The sequence below is a fragment of the Lepeophtheirus salmonis genome, chromosome 5, assembly GCF_016086655.4.
Source record: "Lepeophtheirus salmonis chromosome 5, UVic_Lsal_1.4, whole genome shotgun sequence".
NCBI lineage: Eukaryota > Metazoa > Arthropoda > Copepoda > Siphonostomatoida > Caligidae > Lepeophtheirus > Lepeophtheirus salmonis.
Window position 1 is genome coordinate 65,740,282 of NC_052135.2, and position 19,432 is coordinate 65,759,713.

The 19,432-nt window shown below is 32.1% G+C and overlaps 5 protein-coding genes and 1 long non-coding RNA gene across 12 annotated transcripts; 4 read left to right on the plus strand and 2 right to left on the minus strand.

Annotated features, from left to right (window-relative positions):
* The first annotated feature begins 378 nt into the window (after positions 1–378).
* Positions 379–1,544, plus strand: mRpS24 (mitochondrial ribosomal protein S24). Its single transcript, XM_040712372.2, has 3 exons — positions 379–585; positions 647–711; positions 770–1,544. The coding sequence occupies exons 1-3, from the start codon at positions 420–422 to the stop codon at positions 1,037–1,039; spliced, it is 501 nt and encodes a 166-aa protein (XP_040568306.1). The 5' UTR covers positions 379–419; the 3' UTR covers positions 1,040–1,544.
* A 464-nt stretch (positions 1,545–2,008) lies between these two features.
* LOC121117851 (copine-8) lies at positions 2,009–6,407 on the plus strand. Of its 7 annotated transcripts, XM_071888899.1 has the most exons (3): positions 3,064–3,135; positions 3,199–3,292; positions 3,877–6,407. In XM_071888899.1, exon 3 carries the CDS (start codon positions 3,892–3,894, stop codon positions 5,560–5,562), a length of 1,671 nt encoding a protein of 556 aa, XP_071745000.1. In that variant the 5' UTR covers positions 3,064–3,135; positions 3,199–3,292; positions 3,877–3,891; the 3' UTR covers positions 5,563–6,407. The 7 variants fall into 7 exon arrangements, with proteins under 7 accessions (XP_040568300.1, XP_040568303.1, XP_071745000.1 ...); XM_040712366.2 differs by lacking the exons at positions 3,064–3,135; positions 3,199–3,292 and adding an exon at positions 2,009–2,308; XM_040712369.2 differs by lacking the exons at positions 3,064–3,135; positions 3,199–3,292 and adding an exon at positions 2,177–2,308 and having other exon boundaries at positions 3,880–6,407.
* A 782-nt stretch (positions 6,408–7,189) lies between these two features.
* Positions 7,190–9,201, plus strand: LOC139905520 (uncharacterized). The gene is made up of 2 exons (XR_011780361.1): positions 7,190–7,282; positions 7,338–9,201. It is a non-coding gene; the product is annotated as an uncharacterized lncRNA (long non-coding RNA).
* Positions 9,202–12,516: 3,315 nt separating this feature from the next.
* On the plus strand, positions 12,517–14,841 carry Eno (alpha-enolase). Its single transcript, XM_040712373.2, has 4 exons — positions 12,517–13,035; positions 13,284–14,053; positions 14,115–14,310; positions 14,372–14,841. Exons 1-4 carry the CDS (start codon positions 12,912–12,914, stop codon positions 14,578–14,580), a joined length of 1,299 nt encoding a protein of 432 aa, XP_040568307.1. The 5' UTR covers positions 12,517–12,911; the 3' UTR covers positions 14,581–14,841.
* A 610-nt stretch (positions 14,842–15,451) lies between these two features.
* On the minus strand, positions 15,452–16,595 carry LOC121117857 (uncharacterized). Its single transcript, XM_040712376.2, has one exon. It carries the CDS (start codon positions 16,593–16,595, stop codon positions 15,855–15,857), a length of 741 nt encoding a protein of 246 aa, XP_040568310.1. The 3' UTR covers positions 15,452–15,854.
* Positions 15,452–18,619, minus strand: LOC121117856 (zinc finger Y-chromosomal protein-like). Its single transcript, XM_040712375.2, has 3 exons — positions 17,665–18,619; positions 16,993–17,603; positions 15,452–16,930 (listed from the first exon to the last, which is right to left on the minus strand). Exons 1-3 carry the CDS (start codon positions 18,013–18,015, stop codon positions 16,714–16,716), a joined length of 1,179 nt encoding a protein of 392 aa, XP_040568309.1. The 5' UTR covers positions 18,016–18,619; the 3' UTR covers positions 15,452–16,713.
* Positions 18,620–19,432: the final 813 nt, after the last annotated feature.

Here is a 19,432-nt window from a genome sequence, read left to right on the forward strand (position 1 = left end):
TAATTATATATTCAATTCAATTAATTAAAAGGTCTCAAAATAATTAATTTAACTCTAAAAGCATATGCAAAAATATAACAAGAATAAATAATTACAGAAAAAAAGATCAATTTACAAATGCTATAATTAATTCATATCAAATTACAATTGATGAAATTTTAGGAATTAATGGTTTTCCCCTTATATGTTCCAGACTTTTCCATCTATTTAACATTATGATGAAATATGTATGTATTTAAATGATTTAATATAATAATTTATGTTTCATTTTAGTCATATTAGTTTACTCATATTTTAGAAATGACCTAAAGGGCACAGTTGGTTGCCTGTTACGCCAAATGTCGATCATAGATCAAACTAGTGACGCACAAACTAATCTTCCTATGACGTCATAATATTAAATATTTATAGTAGCAAACATGTCTTCCGCTTTACGAAAAGGATTTTCCCCGGCATTACGACGGATTCATACAAGTGTATGCTTGAGAAAGGAAAAGGCTGGTCGTTATAAGGCCACGCCAAGACGTACCTTTGGTCTTACCTATGAAATGTCTCTTCTTCCTGAGGAAATAGCCCATAAGAAGAGTTGAGTACCATAATATTATCAATGATTAAATTTACTAATGCGTTTAAATTCCCTTTGTAGGTTGGAATTCCCTCAATACTGCTCAACTCGAAGGTACATTCTTAGAGCGAGAAAGTATGGGGCAGGTACTTATTAAATATTAACTAATAACAAAGTTATTAATTCGTGTTTGCTTGAATAAAGGATTTGCCACACAAAATGGCCGTAGAGGACATGTTCATTAGGAAGTTCATGAATGGGACTTGGCCAGACACCTTTCAATCAGAAATTATCATTAAAAGAACCCACAATTTAATACGCATCGCTGGTATCACAAATTACTTCATTCCAGCAAAGAAAATGTACTTTCTAATTGGTTACACGGAAGAAATGTTGAGCTTATGGCTCAAGTGTCCAGTGAAGCTTGAGCTTCAGTCCGCATCACAAAACGCAACCATTATTAAACATATATAAGTTAATGCTATGTAAATTTGTGATATAAATTATAGTGTCGAGTACGAGTGTCCCTAGAATGTATTATATTGGTGAGCCGATTAAATCTGCTGATTTTTGACAGTTTTTAATTAATCAGATATCGGCCAAAGTTGCCGATTGTTATTTTCCTTCAAATAACCATTTAAAGAAAAAAAATGAAATAAATAATTTGTTTTCCCAAAAAATGTGATCAAAAGTTTTTAATTTCTTAAACGACTCAAACATTGTAAATCCTAATCTGCCTAGTTATGTGGCTATTTTTCTAAGTTATTTTATAATTGATCTTCACTCTGACAATCAATGTAATTTAATGTATGTGTCATCACTTTTAATTGCCAATTATTGCTTAAAAAAACATTAAAATCCACTGTGTTAATAATTACCGGAAGAATAGTTATAGGATGTCATTCTTAATAATCTTAGTAGTTGATTTAAATACTTTGCTAGAAATATTTGAGAAAATATATAATTGCCTATTTAGACATCCCTGGGCTTTTGTTTGATTAAATAATTTTTTTTTATTAGTATTTTTCACGTTCTATTGAAGAAAAAAAAAATTGGTCCATTATTGATTTTAATCTGAAAATTATCGATTCTAAAAAATCCATATTGACGGAACCCTACTATTTTATTGTTGTATCAGTATAAGGTAATTTTAACTATGGATATATTCAGGATGAGTCCTCTTCCCATCCATATTGATTGGCTTTATTAATATCAATCTGCGTCATTCAAGTTGTTTACAAAATTTTATTTAGAATCCTTTTGTAATTCGATACGAAGTCGGCTGATAATTGATATATATTATCTAGTGTTGCGTCTTGACGAGAGAGGCATCCAGACCGGAAGAATAAGAGTCGTGGAGGAGTTATATTAGGAGGATTCTATAGTTATAAATATAACATAATACTAAAATCACACTACCTCGGTAGTGACAGTACGCACGCCAGGATATTTATTGGATATGAATTATGATATGGAAGGATACACAGCACTTTAGAAGAAATATTGATAAATGTAGGGTTCCTAAATCCTAAGCCTTTTTTACGTGTGATTTTTGTTGTTGTTGACAATTTGAGCAGTGTTTTTTTTTTATTTTCTAAAGCTGTTATCAATATAGAATTCTAGAAATTAGCTAGTTAGTAACTATCATTATTCTTGAGGACAGAACATGGAAGTCTAACCCCCTGTGTGTGTGCTTATACATGATTGAGAGTAATACTGCAGAGTTGTTGGGCAGTCATAAGGGTAAGTCCCTGTTTGACTCAGAGTAGAATCGAGGATCAAAAACAGATTATTTAATATATACATGTTCTTACTTGATAATGGGTGGGGGTTGTCTTTATTTATTTCCTCTAATAGCTGCTACGTGTAGCTAATTTAATTAAACGTCATGAACCCATGACAGCAATGCTGCTCTCTCCCAAAATATTTTTCAAAATGTCAGTGTTGTTATTTATTTTCTTACATGCCACTACGTTTAGATGTCAAGGCGTCCACAGGGGAGGGGGCTGCACCCCCAAATTGCAAACTCATTTATTCGGTGTTGAATAAAAATAAAATATTCTGAGCTATACCCTCTTTCAAAAAAATCCTGCGGGAGCCCCTAGACTAGACGTATATCTATTGAAGAATTACAAATAAGAGAAGCTCTGTCAGATCAGTGATTCCCAATCGGGACTCGTGACTCCCCAGTGCATCGTCTAGGTCTACGTGAGGTTATGAAGGTCATTAAGAAAAGTCAGTAAAAAAGTCAAAATTTGATTTTTAAGAAAATGTAATCAATAATTGTATTTTCTAAATAAAAGTTTTATGACCCAAACATTTAGATACATTAAATACACAACATCTAGGAATTTCATCGATAACAATGAAATTGACTTTAATTCATAATACGGAATAATAATGTATTTACTTAATATGTCGTAGTTTATATGCAACACGTTGCATTATGGCAAAAATAAAATATTTTTTCTAATAATTTTCGTGCGTTTGTAGAAATCAAGTTTAGATTGATGTCTACTTATCATGCAACTACATATTTTCTACGCTTAGATTCTGTGGAAACAAAATGAGTAACAAAATATAAAGGATGTTTGTTTTTTTGTGTATACAAGTTGTTTGTGCCTTTAAAATAGGTTTTTGGCATTGTTGAATAAATACTTTCTCCAACATCTGAAAAGATGGGGTTTCTTGACAGAGAGTAAAGGAAACAATGAGCAGTAACTAGTAGTAAGTAAGCTTTCCTCACCCAAGTCATGTAAGTTCATGTATGTATTTATTGTAAGTATGTACAGTAAAGTTATCTCCTATTAAGACACAAAGTGTGCGTCATCATGAACGATTCCCACTGCTTCTTTTTTTTTTTTTTTTTTTTTTTTAATAAAAAGAGAGCAATCCAAGCATATAATCGACAGTCTTTCATTGATCAAGCATGCTTAAAATTATTTTACTGAGCCATTTCACATTGATGTAACTTGTAAGTTTTTGTTTTGTTAATAATATTCGATTATCAATTATGGTATTTACATATTTTATCAGTGAATTTTATCAAACCAGAATTAGATAATTTTAATTCTACGCATTAGTGATCCATGTTACTCGGTTATTATGACCAGCCATGATGAGTGAATCCTCAGTGTGTTCTATATAGCGTTATTGACGTGATAGCTCTTCACAATGTGAACGTACTAAAATATCAGCCTTCAAGGACGTTGATAAATCTAATCAAATTAATATAGTTTTCATTTATAATAAATAAATAATTAATTTGCAATATTGTGAAAACAAATTATAATAATTATTCATTCATATAGCAGATAACCCTCAAAATGTTTGGCAATCCTTCAGCAAACTTTCAAGTTGGGAGCTCCGCAACTCCCAAAAGCACTGTTGAATTAACACTTTCTGCAGAAAATTTAGCGGATATGGATGTTTTTGATAAATCAGATCCTTTTTGTGTTGTTTATCTAAAAGAATTTAATGGGAGCAATACCTGGTTGGAAATGGGACGAACAGAACACATCAATAATAACTTAAATCCTAGTTGGGTAAAAAAAATAGTTTTAGAATATCGATTTGAAGAGAGACAAATGTTGAGATTTGATGTCTATGACTACGACATTAAAGGAAGCTCTAATCTTGATAATCATGATTTTTTGGGAACTTGTAGCTGCTCTTTGGGTGAAATTGTGACTGGAGGATCCATGGGAGCTGTTTGTTCTATTCCTCTACAAAAGAAGAAAAACGGTTCCAAGTTATTAATAAGTGTCGAAGAAATGCAAGTGAATAAAGAGGAAACTGTGTGGAAGGTATATGCCAAAAATTGTGATAAGAAAGACTTTTTTGGCAAGAGTGATCCATTTCTACTAATAAGTAAATCAACTCCTGAAGGAAATGGAAAATATATTCCTGTTCATAAAACTGAAGTAGTAAAAAATACTTTGAATCCAATTTGGAAACAGTTTACGATACCTATCGCTTCTTTATGTAACGGTGATTATCTAAGACCCTTAATGTTTGAAGTAAGTGATTGGAATCGAAACGGCACAGAGGATTTTATCGGATCTGTAAACTTAACATTACGGGAAATACGTGACAAAGGATCTTTTTCTGTGGATCTCATTAATGACTCAAAAAGGAAGAAAAAAGGTTCTAAATACTCTAATTCAGGAGTTCTTTATTTCGAAAAAGTGTTTTTTAATCCAATATTTTCTTTTTTGGATTATATTCAAAATGGGATGCAGCTTAACTTTACAGTAGCGATTGACTTTACTGCTTCAAATGGTAATCCTGATCATCCAAATTCGTTGCATTATAGAGATAACCCTAATAATCAATATGTCATGGCAATCAAATCTGTTGGCGATATCATACAAGATTATGATTCGGATAAAATATTTCCTGCCCTTGGTTTTGGAGCTCGCATACCTCCTATGGGAAATATATCACATGAGTTTTATCTTAATCTTAGAGAAGACAATCCTCATTGCGTCGGCGTGGAGGGTATCCTTCAAGCATATTATACATCACTTAACTCTGTTCAATTATACGGACCCACAAATTTTTCTCCTGTAATTAATCACGTGGCAAAATTTGCTTACGCTTATGAAAGTGATCCCCTTAATTACTTTGTTCTTCTAATTATAACTGATGGAATCATTACCGATATGAGAAATACAAAAAAAGCAATCGTTAGTGCTAGTGGTTTACCAATGTCAATCATAATAGTAGGTGTTGGTTCAGAAGATTTTTCAGATATGTCAGAGTTAGACAGTGATGAAGAACTTTTATCCATCGATGGACAAAAAGCTAAAAGAGATATCGTGCAATTTGTCGAACTTCAGAAATATATGAAGGGCTCTACAGGCGCATGGTCTAAAGAATATTTAGCTAAAGATGTTTTAGCTGAAATTCCATCTCAAATTACGGGTTACATGAAAACTAAAGGAGTCAAACCAACAGACTTAAAAATACCATCATCATATCGTGCTGCCAAATAAGTTATTAAATCGTTCAAGATCAAATCTATGTGCTCTTTCATTATCTGCATATTAAATGTATACATTTCTGCCCTATTTATATTTAATTATAATTTATGTAACTTTTTTACCTATATTTATATTTCATGCTTAAAATCCATTCCTATATAATTACGTTTATTGTTATATATCAATTGATACTATCATTCAGTCATATGCAATAGTTTTTACTCTATCATTATTTAATGAATCCTATTCCGTCTCTTAATGTTCATATACCTATCTTTTTTTATTCTTCCTATATTTATTTAATGTCAAATCACTTTTTAAACATTTGCACAATACAATCAATGATAGAGTCCTTGCTGGATAAAAATTGTAACTATAATTAATTATTATTCGTCATGATGAGTAACAAATAAGTAGGACTAAAGATTTGTAGTCAAATATTGTGTTAATGTTAAAATCCATACATTAAATATCAATTTTATATATCTCTTTATTGCAATAATAGTTATATTTTGAACTTTGTACTTGATAAATGACTCGAGAGAAACTGAACGCTTTTTCAATCTTTAACTTTATACTATACACATTTACATTTATAAATTTGATACATCGAAATTATTGGAGAAAAAAAACCCACAATGGCTTTACGTTTCTTAATGACTGAAGATTGTTTAAAAACGCTTAATTCATTTAATATTACATGTCTACCTATCAAACCCCATTTAGAAAGGATTTTGGGGCAATTTTCTCCTCGGTCACACATTAGATTATAAAAAATATTTCAGTTTTCTGCAATGACTGGATTTTTCATTAATTAATAAATCTTTTGTAAAAAATGGCAATTTGAAAAAAATAAATATTGAAAATGCTCCACATTCATTTAAAAAAAACAAAAAAATGAGGGTTCAAAATTTATAATGTGGTCATTCATAAACCACATTGGTATACTTCACGTAATTTTTCTAATTCTTAAATGACTTTCTTTTGGAACAGTCACTTAAGGTCGATCCTTAATGAATGTTTTGTTCCCTGTTCCCTATGGCATTATTAATGCTATTTTGGCATGCTATTTAAGTCTACGTAGTTTTTGAGTTGACCTTTAACGAGGATCGATGTGCCCCCCCCCCTAAGTGTCCGTGAAATTTGTGAATGTCTTTTTTTTTTTAAACAGACAAAACTCGAAATTAAATGTAAAGAAAAGGACCCCGAACATATTGTATCTTTTCCCCAGGCCCACTAACGGTAAACTGACCCTGCCTCTTCATTTACATATTATAAATTTTTGAATTTATACATCTGTATAATATTTTATTTATGTCTTTATATATTCTGCTTGCCTAAAAACTTAAAACTCGTACAAATATATTATATAAGTTTTAATGTTTTGTCTTTGTTTTCTTACTATAATTAATCTAAATACAGTTTGTTCCAAAATACTTCGTTCATAATCATCATTTATAACTATTTCTCTTGAAACACATCAGTATAATTTCTCCATCCACTATTTTTTTAAGGTAATAATTTGGGAAGTGAGGTTAATGATATATTTATATACTATGTCAATTGAGAAGTCCCAGGCCTAACATATAGATGGCGCTACTAGAATGGGAAAAAAAATGTTTTTTAGTTAGCCCTAACCCTCAAAAGATGCATGTAAACATTTGACAGCTGTCGGATCATTAGTTTCTTAATTATAATTTATAGCATTTTGAGTGAAGCACCTTTTGTTATTGTGAAAAAATGGATAAAATGAATTTCGCTTGTTAATAAAATATTTATTTTTGAAGGGAAAAAATACAGTTGAAGCGCGAGCTCACTTTTAAACAAAAACAACGACGAGTTGATGATTCGGAGCAATGTTTGAAGATGATCAAGAGTAATAAACCCGAGTTTTTGCGTCGATTTGTGACAATGGATGAAACATGGCTCCATCATTTTACTCCGAAGTCAAATCGACGGTCATTCGAGTGGACTGCACACGATGAACCTGCTTCAAAGCGTGAGAAAATGCAACAGTCGGATGGCAAGGTTATGGTGTCTGTATTGCACATTGAATAATTTTCATTGACTACCTTGAAAAAGGAAGGTTCATCAACAGCGACTATTAAATAGTGTTATTGGATCGTTTGAAAGGCGAAATTTCCGAAAAAAAAGTGCTGCTTCACCAAGAAAATGCACCTTTGGGCTTCGAATTGCTTCTTCATCCACCATATTCCCCATATCTGGCCCCCCAGTGACTATTTCCTATTCTCAGATCTCAAAAGAATGCTCGCAGGGAAGAAATTTTCGTCGAATGAAGAGGTGATCGCCGAAACTGAGGACTATTTTGAAGCAAAGGACAAATCGTACTACAAAAATGGTATCGAAAAGTTGGAGGATCGCTATGATCTGTGTATCACCCTTGAAGGGAATTATGTTGAATAAAAAAAACTAAATTTTGCCAAAAAAGTTTCTTTACTATGGTTGGCCGGGGACTTTTCAATTGATCTGTTATATATATATATATTTAAAATAGTTAAAAATACTTTGATTTAGTCGAAATTTAGAGTCATTTTACCTGTGATTTGACTAAGATAATATATTGAAGGAAGACAGAAAATCTCAATTTAATCAATTTACAATAGATATGAGGGGATATAGTCATTGCCAAAGCAATGATGTTCCAAGAAGAACTGTTGAGTACTCGGGGGGTTTAATTACAATAAAGATTTGCTTCTGAAAACTGATTTTTTGAAGTTGAAGCTTTTCATCAACCATTAAAGACCATTATTATTTTCTAACTTATTTAAAAGACTTAGCGTAGATGGATGAGCTTTATTCCATGATTTTATAAATGAAAGATACTTTATAAAGTTTTTATCATTCGTGTAAGTGTATTGTACTCCTTGTCACTTTTTTTATTTATTTGCATTAATATTTCCTTTATATACAAAAAAACATAAGATCTGATTATATTATTGGATTTGATAATATTTTGGGGATGTCTAGATTCTCATATAACTGAAGGAAGGTAAAATTGTCTTTTTTATTCAGAAATATGAATCCTGTAGTGATTATTACATTTTGTATCTTTTTAAAAGCATCATCCAAAATATTCAAGTTATTAAATAATTCAGTTCATTTTGAAGTTCTTGACTTCTTTCATATCTTGATGAAGAAGTACTGAATGTTAAGCAACTATTTATTTTTCAGGATAAATAGCTTAATTATTTCTTTAAACTTTCCTTCGGGTAACATCTTCTTCATTAAAATGCTTAGAGTAGACGAAAAAATGTTTAGATGGCTTCTACGTAAATACCATTGATGTATTCTTTGAATCCATATTACTTAGTCATCTGTGGATATTTTATAATTTGACTCTCACATCTTGGAACACAGTATTTTCTACGTTTCAGATATTTTTTGTAATCTTAAATATAAATATGTAGGTACCCCTAAAAACTTCTGAGTCAGTAATCACTGTGAAAATTATGCTAATCTTACAAAATAAAAGTTTCAAGTACATTCTTAATCCCCTTGAGTACGCAATCTTTAAAATTAATTGTTAGTTCCTGTCCTTCTTTCATATATCTTCACAAAACTGCATCTATTTAAAGTTTAACTGCATATTATAAATAAAAGTTCAATAAACAATTATATAAGTCTTTCAAATAATACTGATGTTATATGACACACCCTTTAAAGCAGGGATTCTCAACCTTTTTTGTGTGATGTACAACATGTAAAATATTTATTTAACCCAAGTTACCTGCACTAAGCACTTTTAGCTTCAATAACAAGGGCGTCAGTAGGATTACATTTTGGAGGGTGTCTTTGTTTTTGGATTAAAAAAAAAAGAAATATAAAAATTTTCGGAAAAAAATTTCAAAAATTAATTTTTTTGAAAAAAGTTCAAAATAGAAAGGCTTATTTTAACATAATAGCTGAATGTTTGATCCTTATGTTTCTTTAGGGTTCATCAGTTGAACGCTTCAATAAATTGTCCTCGTCATTCTAAACAGTAATAGGATATTGATTAAAATAATATTGTATTTTTTTATTAATAATATCGATTCAGCTTAATATTATAGCGTTTTCATGTGACTCCAACATGGTTGTGCTTGGCCATCTTTTAGGCCTTGCAACCAAGTTTTACAAGAATAAAACCATTTGTTCATTAATATTAAGAAAAATGGTCAACAATTGTTTCACTATAAAATAACTGAAAATTTTACAGTCTATCAAAAATCCATTTCTCTAACATCTAGCTTAATTTATTATATTATAACCTAACGATATGTATTAAAAATATGTAGTTATATAATTATAACTTTTTATTTACGTTCTGTCGCCAATAAATTAATTATTATATTTTGAAGGAATACGAATCTTTCCCAAATTATCCTACTTTTTGCTGATTTTTTTAAAAATGTGTTCATTTTATTTAATAAATATACTATATTTCAATTTTAGGCCCATGATATGGCGTCACTTAGGCTTATGATGCAATCTGTGACGTTAGTGAAAACAAGGGGCCGCCGGAATCAGTTTTATAAAAATGACGTCACGCATTAATGACACTATAATCACGCAACTTTTGATTTGTTTTCAAAGTGGGAGTTAATATGAGAGATAATTAAACAGTAATCTCTATGGGGATAATTTCCCACCTACTTTGCTCCGAGGCTTATTATTGTAACTTTTTGTTAATTAATTTTAATCAATTCATAAATTTCTGCACTCAAAAGAGAGAAAAATATATATTTATAAACAAAATTACAATTATATTCTCTTAAAAATACATGTAATCTCATTGTCAAAGTGTAGACAAACAAATCCCATTGAAACATTTCAAGAAAGCTAAATAAATTTAATTAGTCTTTTAATACAAATCACCAAATTTCATCAAGTATATATTATTTGCAACATACGATTTGCTTAAACATTTACATCTTCGAGTCGTTCAATTGATATTCTCATCATCGTAAAAAGATAATTTATATCTTATAAATAAGGTAACACCTTGAGTGCTCCAACATCCGATTTGAGCTGAATTCTGAGCAAAAATTTGCTGTTTATTTATCTACGAGTTTATTTTGAGATACGAACTGGTTAAAATTGGGCAAGTCAGATGATATAAACGCTCTAAGTGGGATTTTTTTGTCCTTTCTTGACTTACAAGCTCCATCCAGGAACGAATTAAACTCGTACCTCAAAGATTTACTGTATTGCATATCCTATAATCTGATGGTATATTTTTAGAATTGTATAGAATGAAATAAAATTTAGTTAATATGGATTTAAAGAGTATTCAGATCATTTTAAGAAGACTTGCTTTAAAATGATAATAAAATTTACAGAAATTCTGATAATATATTTAGATGGATTCTAAAATTTATTGAAAAAAATTCATTATAATTTTTTATAATTCAATTTGTAAAAGGTTTAATAAAATGACTAGTTTTATAATATATATCATACTCTAATATACGTTGAGTATATTCTATTATTTCGTTTGTACATGCTTATCTCCATATTGTAGACAATAACTTAACAATTAGAATTTTAGAAAAAACATATTTTTTTCTTTAATTATCTGACTTTTCTTGTCCCTAATCGATAAAAAAAGTACATATATTTACTATATAGCTTGACCAATTTCCTACAAATCTTGATGAAACTTCATCAAAGGGGTTGTAAAATAAAATAAAACTTAATATCTGCATTGAATACTACTAGATGCCAATGATGAAGACTGATATGGGAATTAAATCAAAGTAATGGATACTAAAAACTACTAAAATGGCTAGATTTATAGAACTAATTTTTTTTGGATCAATTATGGACAATTAAGTAGGATAATAAGGGGGAAATATTTGCTTTTTAATATAATATAAAAATACTTTTTTTTTAAATTATATATTAAATATTTATTTAATTTTCTACAAAATAGCTAAATAAATGCATTAAAGATATAAAAAAAATATGGATAACAAAGGCGTTGAAAAACTTTGTGTTATCTCTAACAAATAACTCCAAGCAATTTTGAGTACTCCCTCAAGTGTGTTATAAAGAATAAAAGTAGGTATGCTTCATACTGATATCGAGGTATGGTCTATGGACTCAGGTCAGTGACTATGGGGAATATAATCGCTGACAAAAAATGGGTAGTCAAATAATGAAATATTTTGTGCAAAACACTGATTGTTACTTTAAAACACTTTATAAATTTGTTAAAATCTTTATTATTTTACAAAAAAATCCCAAAAATTCTAAATTTAATTGCATAATAAATGTCAAAAAGGAATATGAACTTGTCAAATATTCTTAATTTGAAAAATAAAAAACATAGCATTTATAAAAATAACGTCATTTTTTTTTTTTTTTTTTTTTTGTAAAAATAGTTAAACTTCCATACAAGAAAAGTTTTACCGGAACATCAACTATGTCCATGGTTCAAAGGGCTCTAGTTACTTAAAAAAATTGCTGAGCAATGATTATAGAGCCTGTATATTCGATTTTACAAAGATAGTTTCAAGACTAGATAATGCCGTACTAGGTATATTAATTATTTTTGGTATCCTTTACGGTTTGATTGGAATAGGGTTAACTGCAAATAGTCCATAAAATTGCAAAAAAAGAAGCTGTAAGCAAAGTCATGGGGTGTGTCATACTAGCTATTCCTTTATTCAGGCACTTTGTCCAAGCCTATTCCAATCGCCAATCATCCATGACGTATAAGCTGAATACATTTATTTTAAATTACGTAGATTCGTTTTCATTTTCAACAATATTAAATAAAAACTAAAAATAGTTTAAGTCACATTGATTATTAAACTCGAAGTACTCCTCACAGGCTTAAGATCCCATGACTGTAGATGTGAGATTCAAAAAACAGGTTGGATAAGTTTATAAATAAGCCAATAATAAAATTATATATTGTACTATAAAGTGTTTAAAAATGAAGAATGTACATTCCGGTCTTTTATTAGCAAAACGGACTGAATAAGTACATAAGATGTTGCTAAGCTGGGGATGATGCAATCCTAGAACAAAGTCATAGGGAGGCTTATTTTGGCAAACAAATAGTAAGTGAAATTTCAAAGTAGGAGGGGAAAGCTTTCTGTTTCTTTGAGATGAGGTGTAGCTTGACCGGGAATAGAGGATAATCCGGCATTGCTATAGAAGTAAAGGAGTGCCCCATTACCGGAGTGGTGTTTTGGAGGTGGGAGAGGAGAGAGAAAAAAGGATTTGTAATAGCGACTCGCTTTCCTTCTTTCTTCCTCTTTCTCTTCTTGTGACTTTAGTTGACTCTGGGACTTGCTCCGATTCACTTCTTATTTCTCAACGCTCATCGATACTTTATAAGGCTCAAATTCAAAATGCCTATTAAACACATTCATGCACGTCAAATCTACGACTCTCGTGGTAACCCTACAGTGGAGGTGGATCTCACCACTGAGCGAGGGATTTTCCGCGCTGCCGTCCCCAGCGGAGCTTCCACAGGTAAGACTTTGAAGGTCTCTTAGAGGTCACCTCGGCCTGACATCCCTTGCATTCAATTGGGACAGTTTAGTTTGCCTTAATGCGTGTTTGTTTGGAGTACTTCTTCCCTATTGGGGGGAAGAAGTTGCCCCAGAGGATTTTGTGCTTTGGCTCCCCCGACTTTTGGCCTAGGAGTGTCCGTTGTTCTGCAAAAAAAAGAACATCTACATAGTAAAGACTTACTACTCTGATCCTTTTCTCTCTCGCAGGGGTTCATGAGGCCCTGGAACTGCGCGACAAGGACTCTACCTGGCACGGAAAGAGTGTTCTCAAGGCTGTGAAGAATGTGAACGACGTCCTTGGGCCCGAGTTGGTGAAGAAGAACTTTGACCCCGTGAAGCAAGAGGAGATCGATGATTTCATGATCAGCCTCGACGGGACGGATAACAAGAGCAAATTTGGGGCCAATTCCATTTTGGGAATCTCGATGGCTGTGTGCAAGGCTGGTGCCGCCCACAAGGGTGTTCCCCTCTACCGCCATATCGCTGACTTGGCGGGTGTGAAGGAAGTGATGATGCCGGTGCCCGCATTTAATGTCATTAACGGAGGTTCTCATGCTGGAAATAAGTTGGCGATGCAAGAATTCATGATCCTTCCAACTGGAGCTCCCTCCTTCACTGAAGCCATGAGGATGGGATCTGAAATCTATCACCATCTCAAGGCTCTTATCAAGAAGAAGTACGGGTTGGATGCCACAGCCGTTGGAGATGAGGGTGGCTTTGCTCCCAACTTCCAAGCCAACGGCGAGGCTATCGACCTTCTTGTTGGAGCCATTGAAAAGGCTGGATACACTGGAAAAATCAAGATCGGAATGGATGTTGCTGCTTCAGAATTTTACAAAAATGGAAAGTACGATTTAGATTTCAAAAATGAAGAATCCAAAGAGGCCGATTGGCTAACTTCCGAGGCTCTTGGTGAAATGTACAAAGGATTCATCAAGGATGCACCTGTCATTTCCATTGAAGATCCCTACGATCAAGTAATAGCTTTGCACTTTCTTATATATTTTTTCCGATCCTAAATATATATTCTTTTCTTAGGATGATTGGGAGGGATGGACTGCATTGACATCACAAACTGACATTCAGATTGTCGGAGATGATCTCACAGTCACAAACCCCAAGCGTATTCAAATGGCTGTTGACAAGAAATCTTGCAACTGCCTCCTCTTGAAAGTAAATCAAATTGGTTCAGTAACTGAATCTATTCGGGCCCACAATCTTGCTAAGAGCAACGGTAGGATTGATTTAATGACTCCCTAATTAAAGTTACAAAAATGAATGCTTCATTTCTTTAGGCTGGGGTACCATGGTCTCTCATAGATCTGGTGAGACAGAGGATTGTTTCATCGCTGATCTCGTCGTTGGTCTCTGCACTGGTCAAATCAAGACTGGAGCTCCTTGCAGATCCGAACGTTTGTCTAAATACAATCAATTGTTGCGTATTGAAGAGGAGTTGGGATCCAACGCTAAATATGTCGGTGACAAGTTCAGAATGCCCTTTTAATGATCTAAAGGGTTGTTTCTTCATTGAAGAAAGTTCATTTCTATAGTCACAATAAATTATTTCATGGTTTTACAAGAAATTCACAGGACGAAAAAACAAAAATCTTAATTTATTGAATTATTTCTATATGTATTACACGCGTACTCTAAGTAAAACCTTATAAAGGAATATAATTGTAATATAATTTATTGTAATATTTTTTTTTTCATATTTAATTTATATTAAGGGTTGCCATTTAAATATATAAATTCCCCGTTGGTACTTCCATATTTCCTTTTATTCTCGTTGAGTATACAACATTAACATGGGTCGAATTTTTTTCTTGGCCACGAATAATATAGAAAGCAAGCACATGATTTAATGATAGGAGGGGGGGGGGGTGTACTATTTTAACTTCAGTAGACAATACATCTTCCAAGATATCTATATATTTATAGAATAACCAAAATACTATACTCTGTATAACTTGAATAGTCCAGGCTAGGTAAATGTGCGGATATATCAAGACTATTTGAATCATGCTTGTGATGAATTACAATTATGGATACTAGACTAGTGGGTATTGATTAATTATTCTTTATCCATCCCTAGTGTAAAAAGTGTGTAATACAACTATATACCTTCGTTTATTTACGAAATACTACTTAAAATAGGTGAACTATTATATTTCCCCCCACTTTTGCATATATTATTGGAATTCTAAAAACTAAAAATGTGCCAAACAAAAATACTCTTTGTGACATTAATATTTTAGACCTACACAACCAACTATTATATGCATTTCCAAGGGCAAGGCGAAGTTTTACAGAATCCTCTTTAATCTACATGGTTGGGATCCAGACTCCAATATCAATTAGAACAATTTAAACAATTTTTTTTTTATAAAAAAGATTTTTTTATTTATGAGACATTTTAAAATTAATCAATAGATCAAAATTTTCATACAAATATCATTTAATGTACGTGAAATTTTTAGACGAAGAAAACATTCTTCAATAATTATTATAATAGTTATCAAATGTTTCTTCTTGACTTGATGAATTATTCCATCTTATAGGTATATATATAAAATTATTTATCAACTTTCTCGACTTTGAATTATAAAATCTTCTAATGAAATTTTTCTAAAACAGAAAATATTTTTTTAAACAAATAAAATACTAAGTTCCTTTAAGTACTCGAAGAATAGGGGAAACTCACAGGAAATCCGTGAGGATCAAAAGCATTTGTTTATAAGGGGATATATAAATATATAATATATTAAAGAAAGACAATTACGAACTAATTAAATCGAGCAAGGAATGTATATGATGATTAAATTCAAAATTATCCACATCCTCTTCATTCGAACTGGAAGACGATGAAGTTACACTAAAGGGCTCTTCCATGGAATAATCATCTCCATGTTGTTGGGATTGTAATCTAAAAACATCCAAAGTCATTTGAGATAGCCATTTATCTTCGTTGGACTTCTCTTCTCCTTCTTCATCGTACAACTCATCCAGAGATATGGTTTGGACTGTTTTGAGCTTTTCCACGTCATATTTACGTATTTCCCTTATAAGTTTCAACATTTTGGACGGAGGGGGTGGATAATGATAAAACGGAGGAGGAATAGAGGCGGCAGCCATGGTTTCTACATATTGATCCTCTTCGAATGGATTACCGCTTGTTTGATTGAAAGGATTATCCGAAGCAAGTGTGGCCTCAAATGAATCAATGTACTTTTGTTGCTCATCAAAGGAACTAAATCGACTAGACAACGTAGAGGAGGAAGAATAGGATCCACCACTACTACATGAAGAAAGACTCGAATTAGTCGAACAGGTCCTTCGATGTTGTGGAATTGGAATCAGGGGTGGAAGTTCATGTCGGCATCGCATCGGATTATAATTTCGGGGATGTCCATTATATCCACCATTACTTCCTCCGCCATTTTGGCGCCTCATTCGATTATGATGTGGATGAGAGTTTTGGGGATAAAATCCTGAGCGATAGTTCCGATGTTGAGACATTGTTAGAGAAGAGAAAGACAACGACTAACACCAAGGCGTTTTCTTATCAATTATTCTATTTCTAGAAAGAAAATACTTCAAACTCAGTTAAAAATCCTGTTGAGTCCTCATCTTCCGGTCAATTCATGGTAGCTTGAATCTCGTTTTCAAAGTCCTTTTCTCTTCCATAATATTCCTTACCAGGATGTTTAGTTGTAACATGTCGGCGAAGTGCCGAGCTTTGAACTGTAGAATAGACACAAAATTTACATTTATGGGGCTTTTCACCAGTGTGGCGATATTTATGACGTCTCAGAGAGTTGTGATCCCCTGTTTTGTATGCACAAATGTCACATCTGAAATTAAAGAGCACTTACAATTATGAATCTTATAATGACCAATTTATTTGTACACTAACTCGTAGGGTTTTTCCCCAGTATGTTGCCTCATATGCATCTTGAGCATGGCCTTCCTTGAAGTAGAATGGTTGCAAACTTGACAAATATATGGTTTGAGTTTACTATGCACGGCTTGAACGTGCTTCTTTAGACACTTTGAATCCGAAAATAGTTTGTCACACAATTCACATTTTTTCTTGGCATACCAAGATGGGACAACATCTTTTTCTTTATCTAAATGGGTGACCATGTGATTTTTGAGTTGAGCCAGTTGTTTAAAAGACTTTTCACACTTTGAGCATAGAAAGGGTTTATCCTCTGAATGCGTTTGTGAATGTACTTCTAAATTCTTACTGTAAAAGGTTTTGTAATCACAGATGGAGCAGCATAGAAGGCCAATATCAATCCCATGTGTCTTCCAGAGATGAAGAGCACAATTACCCCATTTATCAAATATATCAGGACACTTGAAGCAACTGTAGGAGGAAGCACTTCCCTCCTCGAGCTCATTTGTATGACAAAGGAGATGCGTTTCGTAGTCCTTTTGACTAAATGTATAGGAACAATTGGGCTTCGTACATTTCTTCAAATTTTCCGACTCCACAAAAGTTCTTTGTACAAATTTGTGCTCCTAAATTCAAGAAAGACGTAGGTATTAGGAATAAAACAAACAAAAAAACCAAGAAAGCAACCTTTTGCATGTGAATCTTGCATTGTATTTTATTCGGAAAGGGTTTGGAGCAATGAGCGCAAAGGTACACAGAGGATTCTTCCTCTTCTTCAATGACGGCCTGGGGAGCACTCAGGCTCAAGAGTCCGTCAATCAACATTTTATCCTGAGGTGGAATGCTCCGAACATGGGTCTCCTTGAGATGCATTCGCAGCACTCCACGGGATCCTCCTACAAAGTCACACAACTTGCATTTGATGGCAACAATCTCCATGTAATCCTCCAAATATCCGTCCTCATCATCCTTATTCTCAATAATGGAAATATGAGTTCCCGAAGGGAGTTTCACCACAGAATCATCTTCAGAAATCATTACTCAGTAGTCATTTGTAGTAGCCGTCACTTAATTATTAGAATTATATAAATATTTTGTAAATTGTAGGCAGTGTTATTTTCAATTTAAAAACAAAGTATGAGAGAGCCATGACGTCATCATGTTATTCTAACTTTTTATAATTTTTATGCACGCGTAGAGGGGGCGACAAGGATTTTTACTCGGTCGTTTGGCTTAATTAGGGAGAAAGATAATAAATATTATTATATATTGAGAAGTTTAATTCAGCTCTTGTATTTGTTATACTATTTGATTAAGTAAATTGTTTAAAAATGGAGGAAAAAAAATCAACTTATTCAAATGATGGTTGTTTAGGGAAAATACTACTCAAGCATCCCAAAGTTACCAGCTGAATGCAATGGAACAATCTTTCATATACCGTATCACCTTTATCTGGGAGATATATTATTATAATTTATAGGCCCAGCCTCTATGTATTTCTTTCTCTAGCTGCAGGTCTAGGAAAATAATATAAGAGAAATGAAGAGATTAAATACGAGGTTTTGAGATAATGATTATAATTTTTTTTCCGAAAATATGAATATAGTCAACTTAAAACTAAAATTTTCCGATATTTCGGTATATTTTGGTCCTTTTTTATTTGTTTCAATCATATATCAATCAACATATGAATTATGCGACTCTAAATCCAATTGACTCAGTGTACAAATACACTCGACTCTATCGACTTTATGAATTACTCATATTAGTAGCAAAAAATCAACCGGAAAATAATATTTTATATTAATTAATTATTTCAATGAAACTTACTACATAGTGATCGTTTACAAACACGAATTGAAGTTGATACTTCCTTTTTGAAAGACAAATTTATGAGTTTAAATAATTAGTTACATAATTTTTGAATATTTATGTTTGAAAACCCTTTAACATCAATTTACTTTGATTTTACATTATATACATTGAGTCAAGCTATCATTTTTTTGCTCCAGGACCAATTTTTGGAATTTTAAATATTCTCCTAAAATGGAAGAGTTGATAAAAATACCACGTGATGTTGAGATAAAATTACGACTAGCTCATAGAGAATATATAGAGTGACGAAGTTTAAGTTGATGGTGCTGCAGTAGGGGATTATGAGCCAGCTGTTGTCGGGGGCAAAGTTATGTTATGAATTGTATCTTGTTAGCTATTAATACTTTTCGCTTATTAGTTATCAGTAACAACTAAAATGTTTAAATATCGCATGGATGGTTAATGCCATACTTATGTAATTTTGTCAGATGATAGATATTCTGTTTGAATAATTTACATTTCAAACAAGCGCTAAAAGTATCGTTTTGATAATGAATACGGTTATTCGAGAATTGATTAATATATACTTAATGTTATTTATTTTTGTATTTAAAATAAACGTAGAATATAAAAAAAAATA